An 18,017-nucleotide genomic window follows, 5' to 3' on the forward strand; every position below is an offset into this window, starting at 1 on the left:
ATTTTAAACTGAACACACTTTTTTACTGAATATACGCAAAAGTATGAAGGAAATGTTCAAAATTCACCAAAATTTCACCACAGTGTCATAAAGCCTTAAAAGTATTGCACACCAAATTTGAAAGCTTTAACTCTTAAATAACGGAACCGGAGCCGTTTTTACATTTAACCTCTGTGCAACGGCAAAGAGAATGACTGGGGAAGGCGGAGCCTAGGAGGGATCATGTGACCAGCTTTGCTGGGCTCTTTGCCATTTCCTGTTGGGGAAGAGAATATCCCACAAGTAAGGATGACGCCGTGGACCGGACACACCTATGTTGGAGAAATTAGACTGTCTAGCCTTAGGTTTGGCTCTGTCTTGAGGCAGGGCATGGCCTTTACCTCCTGTAATGTCAGCGATAATTTCTTTCAACCCGGGCCCGAATAAGGTCTGCCCTTTGAAAGGTATATTAAGCAATTTAGATTTAGAATTTAGAAGTAACGTCAGCTGACCAGGATTTTAGCCACAGTGCTCTGCGTGCCTGAATGGCGAATCCGGAATTCTTAGCCGTAAGTTTAGTTAAACGTACTACGGCATCTGAAATAAATGAGTTAGCTAACTTAAGGGCTTTAAGCTTGTGTGTAATCTCATCTAATGGAGCTGATTCAAGTGTCTCTTCCAGAGACTCAAACCAAAATGCTGCTGCAGCCGTGACAGGCGCAATGCATGCAAGAGGTTGCAATATAAAACCTTGTTGAACAAACATTTTCTTAAGGTAACCCTCTAACTTTTTATCCATTGGATCTGAAAAGGCACAGCTATCCTCCACCGGGATAGTGGTACGCTTAGCTAAAGTAGAAACTGCTCCCTCCACCTTAGGGACCGTTTGCCATAAGTCCCGTGTGGTGGCGTCTATTGGAAACATCTTTCTAAATATCGGAGGGGGTGAGAACGGCACACCGGGTCTATCCCACTCCTTAGTAACAATTTCAGTAAGTCTCTTAGGTATAGGAAAAACGTCAGTACTCGCCGGTACCCGCAAAATATTTATTCAACCTACACATTTTCTCTGGTATTGCAACTGTGTTACAATCATTCAGAGCCGCTAACACCTCCCCTAGTAATACACGGAGGTTTTCCAGTTTAAATTTAAAATTTGAAATATCTGAATCCAGTTTGTTTGGATCAGAACCGTCACCCGCAGAATGAAGCTCTCCGTCCTCATGTTCTGCAAATTGTGACGCAGTGTCTGACATGGCCCTAATATTATCAGCGCACTCTGTTCTCACCCCAGAGTGATCACGCTTACCTCTTAGTTCTGGTAATTTAGCCAAAACTTCAGTCATAACAGTAGCCATATCCTGTAATGTGATTTGTAATGGCCGCCCAGATGTACTCGGCGCTACAATATCACGCACCTCCCGAGCGGGAGATGCAGGTACTGACACGTGAGGCGAGTTAGTCGGCATAACTCTCCCCTCGTTGTTTGGTGAAATATGTTCAATTTGTACAGATTGACTTTTATTTAAAGTAGCATCAATACAGTTAGTACATAAATTTCTATTGGGCTCCACTTTGGCTTTAGCACATATAGCACAGATATCTTCCTCTGAATCAGACATGTTTAACACACTAGCAAATAAACTAGCAACTTGGAAATACTTTTCAAGTAATTTACTATAATATGAAAACGTACTGTGCCTATAAGAAGCACAGAAAAAGTTATGACAGTTGAAAATTAATAAACTGAAAAGTTATAGCATCAAATCTTTGTAAAAAACACAATTTTAGCAAAGGATTGCTCCCATTAGCAAAGGATAACTAACCCTGATAGCAGAAAAAAAAAAAATATACAGAAATAAACGTTTTTTTATCACAGTCAACTACAATCTCACAGCTCTGCTGTGAGTGATTACCTCCCTCAAAACAAGTTTTGAAGACCCCTGAGTTCTGTAGAGATGAACCGGATCATGCAGGGAAGACAATAAACTTCTGACTGAATTTTTTGATCCGTAGCAAAAGCGCCAAAAAAGGCCTCTCCCCCTCACACATAACAGTGAGAGAGATCAGTAAACTGTCATAAATTAAATAAAACGACTGCCAAGTGGAAAAAAATAGTGCCCAAAACATTTTTTCACCCAGTACCTCAGAAAATTAAACGATTTTACATGCCAGCAAAAAACGTTTAACATTAATAAATTGAGTGTTATTAAAAAGCCTGTTGCTAGTCCCTGCAAATTAGGCTAAAGTTTTATGCATACAGTATAATTCCAGTGAAGTGCCATTCCCCAGAATACTGAAGTGTAAAATATACATACATGACAGCCTGATACCAGTTGCTGCTACTGCATTTAAGGCTGAGTTTAAATTATATCGGTATGGCAGAATTTTCTCATCAATTCCATTGTCAGAAAATAATAAGCTGCTACATACCTCTTTGCAGATTAATCTGCTCGCTGTCCCCTGATCTGAAGTTTACCTCTCCTCAGATGGCCGAGAAACAGCAATATGATCTTAACTACTCCGGCTAAAATCATAGAAAAACTCAGGTAGATTCTTCTTCAAATTCTACCAGAGAAGGAATAACACACTCCGGTGCTATTATAAAATAACAAACTTTTGATTGAAGGTATGAAACTAAGTATAATCACCACAGTCCTCTCACACATCCTATCTATTCGTTGGGTGCAAGAGAATGACTGGTAATGGCAGTTAGGGGAGGAGCTATATAGCAGCTCTGCTGGGTGAATCCTCTTGCACTTCCTGTTGGGGAGGAGTTAATATCCCATAAGTAATGGATGATCCGTGGACTGGATACACTTAACAAGAGAAAAAACGCTTGCTTATTTTGTAAAACTAAAATCGGAAGAGAATAATGATTTTTTTTTTTTTTTATAAAGAAGGATCATCTAATGGTAATGTGATATACAAACAACCTTTAGGATATATAGCTGTTATTAGAAGAGTGAAATCCCTCATATACTATTGCTGTTTTTAAATGTTGGTAGCATCGTAGCTATAAAGTATATGTTTTATATATTCATTTATTTTTACACTGTATTACATTATTGGTTCCTGTTTGATGTGCCTGCATGACGTACACACACACACACCTAAGATCCCTACCATACTCCAAGATACTAAGTTGGACATTTGGGCTATCAAACTACGTGGACAGGACCTACTTGAACATATACGGCACTTACCTCATATGGATTGAGGTTATTCTAATTAAGTAGGAATGCAACAGCGCATTTTGCCATTATCAAATATTGATGCTCTCGTGATTCGTGGATAAAGCTTCCTGACTTCGCTATACTAATCTTGTTAACATATTTAAACTTTTAAACTGTGCATATATTTTTATACACATCAGTATTTTGTGACTTGAACTGAAAATAGGGCTCTGATTCATACACATCTGAATGTTCAGTATTGTGTATTAACAGAATTCTTTAAAACATCTTTGCATATATATATATATATATATATATATATATATATATATATATAAAAATAATAAAAAGCAGACACAATATCTATATATCTTTGTATATGGAACAATGTTACGTAGTCTATAAAAGTCTAGAAAATGTTACAAACACACACATTATATATATATATACATATATATATATATATATATATATATATATATATATATATATATAACATAGTAACATATAGATAAGGTTGAAAAAAGACTGAAGTCCATCGAGTTCAAATCTAAAATACTTCCAAAAAGCTCCAGTTAAGCTTAAATAACCCCACTAAAAGGTGACCCATTTAATACTAGCAATCATATCCATGAATTTTGTTTAAATACATAATTGTATCCAGACTATTTTTAGTTGAAATAATTTTTTATTGAATACAATATTGTTAGAGCAAAAACAATTGTAAGGACACATTTGTACAGGTTTCATTGTAAGATAAATATATGTCGTATACAAGAAGCTACAAAGTATCTATTTTTAAAGGCATCATGACAGTAATGATAAACTACATCTTTCTTCTTTTATAATATCTAGTCCGTCTTATACTCTTAGTAACATAAAAACCATAACTATCCCTAACCCCCCTCCCCCATTTAACTCCCCTCCCCCTCCCCTCCAGGTGGTGCCATACAATCCCCAATGCAAACTAGTAATAATTAAAATATAAATGTACCTAAAAAGACCACATATATCTTATCAATGGGTATTTCCTTGCTCAGAGTTCCAAGACACAAGTAATCCAGAAGGCCACTTATATCCCCCTTTCCTCCTCTGCCTTTCTCAGATAGTACTCTGACCTAAAATCCAATAAAACCAGATCTGCTGAAACTGCTCTGGTTGTCCCTGCGACCAAGCCGCCAATTCCGACAAGGTGTATGTATCTGTAATATTTCCCACCACTTCCTGCCATGAGGGTACCCCAACTTTCCAATGTTGGGCTATGCAGATTCTCAAACATGTGCAGAGTATTCTAATAAACTTGTTGATTGTTGTGTAGAATGGTTTTACCCTTTTGTGTAGTAAGGCCTGCAACATTATGAGATTAACTCTGTCCCCCAACAAGTTACCTATCAATTCTGACAGTTTCTCCCACAATGATTGAACCCCTTGGCAATCCCACCACATGTGTCTATATGTGCCTTTTTCCTGACAACCCCTATAACAATACCCACTATGCGATGAGACAAAGTAGGCTGTCCGTTCGGGTGTCAGATACCATCTAAACATTACTTTGATACAATTTTCCCTCATGTCTGCACTAATCAGACCCCCATAGGAGTTCAGCATCAATTCGTTCCACTCACTCGTACCCCACACCTCTGTTGTGTCTCTCTCCCATTTCTCTGTCACAGCTAACTTAGAGTCATATTTAGCTTTCTGTATTAAAACGTAAAGCCGAGAGATCAGTTTTTTCCCCCTAGTAGATGTCCTTACTATTCTCTCAAGTTCAGTGAGTGGGCATGCTTGTTTGTGTTTAGTGTATGCTGCTATTACCAATCTAATCTGCAAGTACAAAAACCATTGTAACTGTTCCGGCTCAATTTGATCCCTAATTTGTTTAAACATAAGTATTTTGAGGCCCGGCAAAAAATCGGCCACCCTATATAGACCTTTGTTCGCCCATTTATCCACTAACTTTCTCAGATCCTTAGGCAGTAGGAATCTGATAGGCCTTAGTAAAGATTCTGGACTACATAACCGTAGACCTCTCGCAATTTTATTCCATAATCGAATTGCTTCTAGCGTTATTGGCGATCTATATGCCCCCGATTTTGTAAGTGCCTCTGGGTCCCATATAATGTCTGCCGCTCTAGAACTGCCCGCTATCTCCGCCTCTACCTGTGGCCACACCAATCCAATGTTTTGTTTTCTCAAGATAACCGTCTGTGCCAGTCTAGAGGCCTGAAAATATTCTACGAGATTTGGAACCCCAACTCCCCCTACCTGCCTATGCAGTTTAAACAGCTGTGAGGCTATCCTAGTTCTACCGTCTCCTCTCAAGAATTTTAGAAGATCAACCTGTAAAGCTTCTAGCTCCGGGAGGGGTATGTCAGTCGGTATAGCTCTGAATAGGTACATTAATCTTGGGAGGACATTCATCTTGATAGACATTAGCCTTCCGTACCATGAAAAATTATGTTTCTTCCACTTCCTCAAGTCATTTCTAATAGCATTATAAACAGGGATATAATTTAATTTATATAGGTCCATCAGTTTGTCGCCCACTTTAATTCCTAAATATGTGATATGACTTTTAACATCCAGACTATTTTTAAATGTATCTAGGGTATTGGCATTCACTACCTCCTTTGGTAATGAGTTCCACAATTTTATTGCTCTTACAGTGAAAAAATGTTTCTGTTGCAGGAGATGAAATCTCCTTTCCTCCAACCTTAAATTGTGACCTCTTGTCAGAAACAATTTTCTTGGAATAAACAGAGCTTCTGCCATCTCTGTATATGGGTCTTGAATATATTTATATAAAGTAATAATGTCACCTCTCAAGTGCCTTTTTTCTAAAGAAAACAGACCCCGTTTGGCTAGCCTCTCCTCATAGGTTAAATTCTCCAATCCCCTTATTAGCTTTGTGGCCCTTCTCTGAACTTTTTCTAGTTCTGCAATATCTTTTTTGCGATCGGTCCCCAGAACTGCACTCCATACTCAAGATGAGGTCTTACCAGGGCTTTATATAGTGACAAAATTATGCTTTCCTCCCTTGAATCAATGCCTCTTTTAATACATGCTAGTATCTTATTAGCCTTTGAAGCTGCTGCCCTGCATTGTGCACCCATCTTTAGCTTGTTATCTATTACTACTCCCAAATCCCTTTCCTCCTCTGTTTGGATAAGTCTTGTCCCATTTAAAAAATATGTTGCCTGCTTATTTTTACTTCCAAAATGTAGAACCTTGCATTTTTCCGTATTAAATCTCATTTTCCATTTACTTGCTCATACTTCTAATTTTTACAGATTCCTTTGTAATGAAAGTTCATCCTGTTCTGACCAAATGACCTTACTTAATTTAGTATCATCTGCAAAAATAGGGATGTCGCTATTTAATCCTTGCTCCAAGTCATTTATAAAAAAATATTAAAAAGAACAGGGCCCAGTACTGATCCCTGGGGGACTCCACGGATTACCTATGTCCAATCCGAGTATGATCCATTTACTACTACTCGTTGCTCCGTATCTTTTATCCAGTTATTTATCCATGAGCTAACATTTTCAGCTATTCCCAGTCCATTAATTTTGTGCATTAATCTCTCATGTGGCACTGTATCAAATGCCTTTGCAAAATCTAAGTATATCACATCAACTGATTCCCCTTTATCTATATTTTTACTTACTTCCTCTTAGAATCTAATTAGATTAGTTTGACATTATCTATTTCTCCTAAAACCATGCTGATTAGAACTCATAATCTTGTTTACACGAATATGCTCATCAATATAATCCCTTAAAATATCTTCCCCACTATTGATGTCAGACTAACTGGTCTATAGCTTCCCGTATCATCCCTGCTTCCCTTTTTGAAGAGTGGCACCACATCAGCTTTACGCCAATCCTGGGGTACCATGCCTGAGGATAATGAGTCTTGAAAAATTAAGAGTAGAGGTTTGTCTATAACAATGCTAAATTCCCTTAACACCCTTGGGTGTATTCCATCTGGGCCTGGAGTTTTATTTACCTTAATATAATCCAGTTTTTTTCCTTATAGCCTCTAAACATAACCCAATTAATAGTATGGACTGGCATGTTCTATTTTGTTCCAAAGTATCATCCAATGGTTCCTCTCTTGTGTATACTGAAGAAAAAAAACTGGTTTAGTACCTCAGCCTTCTCCCTGTCATTATTTATCATGCTACCCTCCAAAAAAAATTTATGTACCTATATTGTCCTTCTTAGATGTTTTGCTATTTATGTACTTAAAGAACCTTTTAGGGTTAGACTTCGAATCCTTAGCAATTCATTTTTCGTTCTCAATTTTGGCTAATTTGATTGCTTTTTTGCATGCATTGTTACATTCCTTATAAATATTGTATGTTGAGTCTGTACTATTTTCTTTGAATAATTTAAATGCCCTACGTTTTTTCCTAATTTCTCTTAACACATTTTTATTTAGCCACAACGGCTTTGATTTTTTATTTTGATTTTTATAACCATATGGTATTTGTTGATATGTATATTTATTTAACAAAGTTTTAAATATTATCCATTTATCCTCTGTATTTTTATTAGAGAATACATTGTCCCAATTTATATTATTTAATGATTTCCTTAAATCGTTGAATTTTGCTTTTTTGAAATTAAAAGTCTTAGTTAAACCTTTAAGACACTGCATATGAAAAGAGATTTCAAATATGACCATGTTATATAATCACTGTTACTCAAATGTTCTTTGACTTCTAGGTGTTTGTTAATACTTCATACGGGAGGTTATTTGTTTTTTGTTATACTTCGTGCAGGTGGTTACGTGGTTTTATTTTTATGTCTTGCGAGCGGCTACATGTTTTTTAGTTATTTCATGCGGGCGGTTGCGTGGTTTTTTTTTTTTTAAGGCTTCGGTTTGCCTATGCTGTATCCAGGTGGATTCCGAAAATGGCAGAGTGGTGAAAGAATCCACCTTTGGTGGATTCTTTCACCACCCCGCCATCCTCGGAATCCACCTGGATGCAGCTTACGTGCACGCATCCAGGTGGATTATATTGGTTCCGCACGCAGCCAACATTCTTTTGGCTGCCTCACGCAGCCAACATTCCTTTGAGGATACGTGCGCAACTGGCAACACTGACGGACGCGTTACACATGCAATTAAAGTATAGCTTTGAAATAGCAGTTTTGCCTGTTAAAAAAACAGGTATACTGAAAATATGAATACTGCAAAATTCTCAAAAAAAATGGTGTAGGCAGCAGCGAAAATCAAGTTCCCAGTGCTTCAGACTGTTTAGAATACAATAAACTCTTAGCAGCTACATGCCAGAGCACGTTGTTTCTTACATGTTTTCCCAAGGACTTGCTATACTAAAAACGCATAGCATTAAAGGGACACTCAAGTCAAAATTAACCTTTATGAATCAGATAGAGCATGCAGTTTTAAGACACTCTCCAATTTACTCTCACACACAAATATATATATATATATATATATATATATATATATATATATATATATATATATATATATATATATATATATATATATATATATATATGTGTGTGTATTATTTACAAACATAATTTTTCTAGTGTTGTATATACTATATACCATTGTTCCAGCATCCACCAAAAATAAATAAATCAAAAACTTTAAGAACATACTTATCCCAAGGCAGATTTTTGCATAGCATTAATTACATTACACACCAACTTTTCTTTTTTTAAAAAAAATAAAAATAAGACCTGTGCTTTTGTTTAGTAAATATTAAAAGAAAATCTGGTTTTGACTCCAAAAAACAGAAATGCAGATGATTATCTTTCCAGTTTTCAGATGATTAGCTTTCCAGTTAAAGATTTTTTGCATTCCTTATAAAACTGAACAGTTTCTCATTTGCATCATTGCTTGATTCTCAAAACTGCCTTTTTAAAGGAGTTTTAACTGACTACTGGCTAAACACTATCAATGTATGTGAATAAAAGTAAAATATAAGAACATATAGATTTAATGTACTTTACATGAGAACTTGTTTGCCTGCCGCTTGATACATTTTCCCTTTTGTGTTAAAATGAAATATATTTACACATTACTTATAATTCCTTAAATACACAATGTTAAAACCTCATCTTACCCTTAGAAATCCAGCAAGAATCAGAATCAACAAGCCTGTAAATAGCCTGCAAAATAAAATAAAAATGTGAAATGACTATAAAGTATTGAACATTTTATTTAAAAGCAGTTACATATGCAATTATACAGCAATGCTATTCACACTAAGGGCTAGATTACCAGTGGAGAGCTATTTATCACTCCTGCTCGAACTCCGCTAGAAGTAAGCTTTTTGCACGTGTCGGGTAAAAAAAAAGTGTATTACAAGCTGAAAGTAAAAAGTTTTCGCTTGAGCGCTAATCTGTCGCTCACAAAATGCCGAAGAAAAAAAATAAAACAAAAAACAAACTAAACAACATACTTGTGCGCAAACCAGATCACATTTTCTCAAGAGTACTGGATCGCATTTTCCCATTCCACTGTTCTTCATATAGAATAATATGTTCTATTTATTCATAAATACATATTTGTACATACAATATATTGGATGGTATTTTGGTACAATATAAATCTATACCTATATTTAATCGTGATCTCTCTCTCACTGGGATTTCTACAATGAAGGTGATGTTATTTACTGATATTATTGTGCACTGCTGATTCTTGGCAATATACATATTGAGAAGAAAATATGTCACTTCTCGGTATTCCCCTAGACTGCAGACATTTGTCCTCTGCACCCTTTGGGTGTGCATCTATTTTAAGAACCTATTTACAAAAAGTATTTTCAAAACAAAATTGTGTTTCTGGTTGAACTAGGTTGACTCCCATTGAGTGTGTGGTTTTTCAGAATACTAACAACCTTTAATGGGACAATCTACATTATAACTGAACATACATTAGTGTAATGTTTGCTCTGTGATCACACAGTATAACAGTATCCCTAGTAACGTTTTTATTCACATGCAGGTAAAAATGACTAGGTTTCCAAGCATTGGTCCTTTTCAAATGGCCACCTGATCCTTCCTACAGGTGACATCATTATTTCCCTGGGGTTGTGGATGTGAACAGGGGCTGTGTATCATGCAGAATGAGTCACGCTTGTGCTCAGCAATTCGCACATGTGCATTGCGCACTAAGTGACGCTGCAGACCTTTCTGAACACGGAACCCAACTTGAGGTCTCATTTGTAACAGCAGTCGACTGAAGCACATCAGAGGTTTAGAGACCTCAAGTTGAGTTCCGTGTACTTGAGGTCTCATTTGTAACAGCAGTCGACTGAAGCACATCAGAGGTTTAGAGACCTCAAGTTGAGTTCCGTGTTCAGAAAGGTCTGAAGCACCACAAATCGCTGTGCACGATACACAGCCACCATTCACATACACAACCCCATGGAAATTGTGATGTCACATGTAGGAGGGATCAGGCAGCCATTTCAAAATGGCCAAGGCTTGGAAACTTACTCATTTTTATCTAAATGGGAATAAAAATGTTCCTGGGGATAATATACTGTGTGATCACTGGGCAAGCATCACAATAATATATGTACAGTTACAGTGTAGACTGTCCCTTTAAAAGGATTATCACAGTTCAGGAAGTACAAACTGAAGTGCAGCATTATTGAGTTTCACTTTTTAAGATTTGTGAGTACAACTTACTGTTCGACTTTGCAGAAGAGCTGCCTATTGGTCACTTAGTGGACATGCTACCGGGGTTCTTTTTTATTGAAGAAGAAACCCATAAAAAACATTTTTATTGATTTTTTTTTATCAGAAAGGTGTGTGTGGATTTTGTACATGGACTGTATCTGACGGGCACACAGGCTGGAAACTACTTTATAAATTTATGGTGCTGGACTCCAATTATCTACATATATACATACATACAATAATTTAGTATATTTGTGTAGCTTTTTTTTTTTTTAAACCCTTACACTAGGACTTCAGCTATGCTAATCCATTGATCGCAAATTTTGTTTGTGTCCAAGCAAAACCATTTACTTTCAACTTGTAATATGCGCACAAGTTAGCGCTAGCACGCCACTGTCATTACTATGCAACTTTGGGCCAGATTACTAATGGTGTGTAAATTATGAATGTCTTATATTGTTAATGCAGGTTTTCTCACATAAACAGTATTAGCAATGTGTACTATTTTAAAGTGATATTTTAACAGATCAGGAATGTTAGCAATATTTTAGATGGAGCTGAATTCATCAGTTGTAATGAAGATACGCTTTAACTTACTGTAGATTTGAAATTCAAATACCCAACGCTGCGTCAGCACTTTTTTTTTTTTTTATTTGAACTGTTCTCCAATCAGCACTTTAGCAACAACAAAAGTGCTGTACGGCTAGAGCACGGATTGGGCAACAGTTCAAACCTTAAGCTCACAAAACATAATTTAAAATATTAATTTTCTTCTGTATAAGGAGAGTCCACGACTTCATTCCTTACTGTTGGGAAATACTGAACCTGGCCACCAGGAGGAGGCAAAGACACCCCAGCCAAAGGCTTAAATACCTCTCCCCACTTCCCCTATCCCCCAGTCATTCTGCCGAGAGAACAAGGAACAGTAGGAGAAATATAAGGGTATAAAAGGTGCCAGAAGAGAAATATAAATTTAGGGGGCTGCCCACTGGAGAAACACAGGCACGGGCCGTGGAATCTCCTTATACAGAAGGAAATTAAATTATCTAGCAAGTATGATTTATGTTTTCCTTCCTTCCACGGCTTAATTCCTTACTGTTGGGAAACTTATTCCCAAGCTCTAGAGGACAAAAATAGAGGCAAACCCTAATCTGAGGGCACTACAGCCTGCTAAAACCTTTCTCCCAAAAAAAAAGTGTGTAAGGAGGACCAGGTAGCCACCTTACAAATCTGATCCATAGAGGCCTTTTTCTTAAATGCCCAAAAGGAAGTCACTGCTCTAGTAGAATGAGCCATAATTCTCTGAGGTCTATGTCCCGCTATCTCATAAGCTAAGCGGATAAGACTCCTCCACAAAAAAGATAAGAAAGGCGAAGAGACCTTCTGACCCTTACGCTTCCCAGAATATGCCACAAACAAGGAAGAAGATTGTCTAAAATCCTTAGTAGCCTAAAGATAAAACTTCAAGGCACGAACCACGTCCAAATTATGAAGTAAACGTTCCTTCGAAGAAGGAGGATTAGGACACAAAGAAGGGACCACAATCTCTTGATTGATGTTGCGGTCTGACACGACTTTAGGGAGAAACCCTAACTTAGTACGTAGGACAGCCTTATCCGAATGGAACACCACATAAGGAGGCTCACATTGCAAGGCGGCAATTTCAGATACTCTGCGCACAGAAACAATAGCCAGTAGAAAAAATAACCTTCCAGGACAACAATTTAATGTCAATATCATGCATAGGCTCAAACGGAACCCGTTGCAAAACTTTAAGAACCAGGTTCAGACTCCAAGGGGGAGCCGAAGATCTGAACACAGGTCTGATCCTAATAAGAGCTTTAACAAAAAAGACTGAACATATGGAAAGACCCTTCTCCAGTCCATCCTGGAGAAACAATATAATCCAGGCAACCTTAACCTTAAGACAAGGAAATCCACGCTCTTCACACAAGAATAAGTAGGTTCTCCACACCTTATGATAGATGCAATGAGTAACCGGCTTACAAGCTTGAATGAGTGTATCATTAACTCTCAGAAAACCCTCTCTTGGCAAGGATTAAGCGTTCAATCTCCACACAGTCAGCCTCAGAGAATAGATTTGGATGAGCAAAAAGGACCCTGTTCCAGCAGATCCCTGCGACAAAGTAACTTCCATGGAGGAGAAGATGACATCCTCACTAGATCCACAGTAGGACACAGAATAAATTATCTTTTTATTTCTCACAAAACGGCACCTTTATACTCTCAATGACTAGGGCACTCACCACTTCCTAGACCCAGGCAAACAGAGAAACAAGCGTCTTCTCCGACAGCTAGCTCGGTCAGGAAAGAGAAAACGAAAGTGTGACCACACCCGGTCACATGGTGCGCAAGGAAGGACCGCCTCTGCTATGAGAAAAAGTGCGCCGAACTACAAAGCTGTGCAGCGTTCAAAGTGAAAGTAAAAACATGTATGTTCCGTTACCGCATAACAGTCTATGAGTCTAAAAAAATCTCACACATAAAGCAGCATAAAATCAAAGAATCACATTTAATTAATCCCCACTGTTCAATAACCTCCCTCAGGAGATATTAAGATAAAAGGAGCCACACTGTGACCCTGTCTTCAGCGTTTTCAATATAAGTAAAAATGTAAATGATCTTACCAGAATCCGTGCTGTGGAACAGAAACACAGCCTCAAGTGTGACAGTCTTGTAGCATCGCTACTGACATGGACTTGAGTGAAGAAAAAGCAGACAGTGAAACTCGTCAACACTGGTTGCTTAAGGAGCTCCTCTAAAAACAAATCAGACAAGGAGTTGCATCAATAAGAGGCCGCTCCAGCAACTGCTGCAATACTAGCCACAGGTTGCCATTGTAGATCCAGGTGTAGAAACATCTTAAGTAACCTTCCAGTTTCCTATCCATAGAATCCTTAAAGGATTCCTCTAGAGGAATAGTGGTTCTCTTAGCTAAGGTGGATACAGGAAAAATCTTTTTGAAAACCAGAGACGGGGGAAAAAGGAAAACCCGGCTTCTCCCATTCCTAAGATATGTTAGACATGCGATCTGGAACAGGAAAGACTTCCATGGATTTGGGTTTAACATCAAAAACTCTGTTAAGTTTATTAGCTTTCTTAGGAGTCTTTGCAACAGACTCAGAGTCCTCCAAAGTAGCTAGAACCTCCTTTAAAAGTAAACGAAGGTGCTTAAGCTTAAATCTAAAGTTTACCTCCTCTGAATCCACAGTTCTAGCCACAGCGGAGTCAGAATCAGAGATCTTGCCCTCAGAAGGTACAGAGGAGAGATCATCCTCAGATAACAGAGATAGACTGACTAACACAGTCTTGGCGGAATCAGAACTAGAGAAATGTTATTAGATTTTATTTTTCTCTTACCAGAAATAGGTAAGCCACTCAGAGCTGCAGAAGTTAGTTGTGCAGCAAAATCGCCTGGTAAGTACACACTAGGAGCTGACAGAGGATCCGCAGGGCACTGCTCGTGTAGCTGCCAAAGACTGAGATGCCTGAGGAGAAAACTGAGACAAGCTAGGAACAACATTATCCTGAGAGACAGATGTCTCTGAAATACAGTCTTTATTTTTAGAAAGCAACATTTTATTCAGACAAGTGGAACAGAATTGCACAGGAGGTATAACCTGTGCATCATTGCAATAAAGGCATTTGGCAACGGACAAGGATAAATTATTATCAGCATTCATAGTCCTGTGGGGTATAAAAAAAACAAAAAAAAAAAGCTGTAAAACTTTTAAAAAAATTTATCTTAAACATAGCTTGTGAAACTTTTTTAGAAAAAAAATGCAAGCACCTCAATTCCCCAGTACTGCTGGAGAAGACTCACCCCACCAGTGACCAGGATCAACTTCCCCACAAGAAAAACGATCCTCAACAACCAGGATCCGCTGAAAGACTGTCCTGAGAAAAAGCGGACTCTCCAAGACTGGTATGCTCTGTACAGACAGAGATCCGGATACAGACTGAGCCGCAACTGACAAAGAGCCGGAAACGGATTGCACCACTATAGCGAGGCGCAAGGAAGTAGCTGTCATGTGATCACAAGTTCAAACAAAAGTTTAAAAGCGCGCAAAATATCTGCAGCGCAAGAGAAAAAAAACCCAGAAATGTAATACCTGATTAGCATAAAAGGGCAGATAACACACGCCCACCAATAAAACATGCCTCAGAACATATTGCGGTCCAAATATCCCAGCCTGACTACCCCATATAAAAAAGGGTAGCCCCTTTAGAGCCTCAGAAAGAAACTTTAGCCTCCATATTAATACAGTGCCAAGCCTCTGCTGGCCATGAATATCCCCCCCAAAAAAAAAATATATATTACCCCATCAATGTCCACCTCTTATATGAATGTTTAACCCTCTAAGTGCTGACTCCTAACCTAGAAGGCAAAAGCACTTACCTGTGGATCCACTGCAGGGCAGGTACAGCAACAGGTATGACAGACTCAGCCGACCTCTGACAGGGACCTGTAGATAAAGAAAAGCAGAGTAACCAACCCTGGTTTTCTGTATTGTGGTAGCATAAATGTTGGAAGGAAAGCAAGGACTACCCTGTCCGTCTTCCAACTGCTAAAAGCCACCAATACTCTTACTAAAGAGGATTACATGGACACAGCATAACCCCAATCCTTACTTGCAGGAAAAAGTACCCATTAAAGGATTTTTTTTATCTTCAGACACCATCTTTGCACATCCCCCTGATGTACAAGGCAAAGAATGACTGGGGGTTTATGGGAAGTGGGACTGATATTTAACAGCATAGAAATAGCCAACATATACTGTTTGGAAAGACCAAAATTGAAGTGGAGCTGTTGAAATAGAAGTTGCTGTAAATGTGTTTGCTGATGAATTGACAATACTACAATCACATTCTCTTAATACAATGTATTACTGCAAAGTCAATTAAATACCATATGATAACTGAGTTTTCTAATGGATTTTAATTGGATTAGACTGGAATTTGAATCCCCCCCCCAAAAAAAACAAACAAAAAACTGCGCAAGGTTCTTTACAGTACCCTTCAAGAGGATTGTAATATATTCCATATATTATCCCTCAAATTGTGAGAGGTGACTATTTGTACATAGACAAGAAGTTGCTGTTGCAGAAAAAGATTGCCAATTGTTTAATTATTTTAGGAAGGCAAACAAATTACAGGCCTAAAGAAGTGTCATACCCAGCTCCAAACTTGCTGAAATCTCTTTTTGACTGGAACGTATATGTTGTTAATGCAAGGAAAACTGCAACTGTCAGCACAAGTGCCTGTAGAACCACAGCTACGTCATAGAATGTCACTAGAAAAGAGAAATGACATAATTACAATGAAGAATTGATAAAAAAATATGATACATTGAGCAATAATGCCAGTGCCTGAAAACCAACATAACATAAAATGTAGGTCATGGACAACTTAAATCCATATTTTTCAAAATTTTAAATTCTTTATCTGAAAAATGTGGTAAAACAATATTTACCTGTAATAGCAACAGTCACAGTTTCCAAAACGGTCTGTGTAAAAAAATAATATATTTATGTCAGCTTGACCTTTATTAATACAAAATGGATAATTAGCTATTTTTACATAACACCACCCTTAGCTATGGATTAGACTAATGAGTGCATTGATACTACATAGCATGGTGTTGTCAGAGGAACAAAAGGGACTTAAAATGTATCCTTTATGATGCAGACAGAGCATAACTTTCAGCACTTCTATAAAAAGAGTGGTAAATTGATTAAATAAACTTTTAATAGAGGTGAACAAGACAGATCTGACCACTGTATAATGTGACATCAACAAATAACAGGCTCCTATTTATACCCTGTAAACTCTTGCACATGCTCAGTAGGAACTGGTGCATAATCTGGTGATAGACATACATTGGAAAGTTTCTTTTTTTTTTATTGCATTCTGTATCTGGAACATGAAAGAACAATTTTGACTTTACTGTCCCTTTAATCTTAAAATTCAAAAAGTAAAATTTACTTTTTTGTTCTTATCATGCAATCAAAATACATGTTTGTATGTCCAAAATGTTGTTCTCTTTGTATCCTTTGTTCAAAAGCATACCTAGGTAGGATCAGGAAGATAGCTGCTGACTGGTGGCTACACATATGCCTCTTGTCAATGACAATGTTTTCAGCTACATTACAGTACTGCATTGTTCGTTCTTCAACAAAGGATACCAAGGGAATAAAGCAAAATTGATAAGAAAGTTGTTTAAAAATGGTATGCTCTATTTGTAATTCTTAGAACAACCTTATGTGTATCCCACAATTCTTGAAATCCCGTTTTGGTCACCTCTATTAAAAGTTTATTTCATCAACTTACCCACATTTCAGTAGAAGTGCTGTAAGTGATGTTTGTGAAAGTTACACATAAAAAGGGTTACAAATTACACATCTTGCTAAATAAATAATATTCTTTACAAATTGGTTTATGTTACTTTTGTTGTTTAAAGGGATAGGAAACACCAATTTTTTTTTCATGATTTGGATAAAACATACAATTTAAAAAAAAAAAACTTTCCAATTTACTTCTATTATCAAATTTGCTTCATTTTCCTTTTATCCTTTGGTGAAGGAACAGCATTACAGTCTGGCAGCTAGCTGAACACACCTGGTTAGACAATCACAAGACAAATGTGTGCAGGCACCAATCAGCAGCAAGCTCTTACTAGTGTAGGATATGTGCGTATTCTTTTTTTACACAAGCGATACCAAGAGAACAAAGCACATTTGAAAATATAAGTGAATTTAAAGGTTTCTTAAAATGACACGCTCTATCTGAAGCATGCAAGTTTAATTTTGACTTTCCTATCCCTTTAATGAGTAGCATAACTCATTTGTATTCACATTTTATCTTAGCCATAGAGTATACAAGCAGCTTGAGGATAGGTGATTAGAACATAAAAGCATTTGAGAAACGCTGAATCAGGCTATTGGAACAGTAGATGTATATGGAAACTTTAGTTGAAATAATTTTTATTGAAATTTTTCGATTAGAAAAGAAGTTACATAGAAATTTGTAAAACATACCAAAACAATGTCAGTATAATAAAATTTCAACTCTCGTCAACCAAGTATACGGAAACTTTAAAAGGGACATGAAATTTAAATTTCTTCTTTCATGATGCAGATATAACATACAATTTTAAACAACTTTCCAA

General features: G+C 37.3%; 1 protein-coding gene across 1 annotated transcript in view; it reads right to left on the reverse strand.

Annotated features, from left to right (window-relative positions):
• The window catches only part of TMBIM4 (transmembrane BAX inhibitor motif containing 4), a 48,604-nt gene that overhangs the window by 16,818 nt on the left and 13,769 nt on the right, over positions 1-18,017 (reverse strand). The window contains exons 4-6 of the mRNA XM_053716841.1: positions 16,323-16,356; positions 16,025-16,142; positions 9,262-9,307 (exon numbers count right to left, since the gene is read on the reverse strand). Of these exons, the coding sequence (XP_053572816.1) occupies positions 9,262-9,307; positions 16,025-16,142; positions 16,323-16,356 (198 nt within the window). The remainder of the gene's footprint in view (positions 1-9,261; positions 9,308-16,024; positions 16,143-16,322; positions 16,357-18,017) is intronic.

The sequence above is a fragment of the Bombina bombina genome, chromosome 6 (genome assembly GCF_027579735.1).
Source record: "Bombina bombina isolate aBomBom1 chromosome 6, aBomBom1.pri, whole genome shotgun sequence".
Taxonomy (NCBI): domain Eukaryota; kingdom Metazoa; phylum Chordata; class Amphibia; order Anura; family Bombinatoridae; genus Bombina; species Bombina bombina.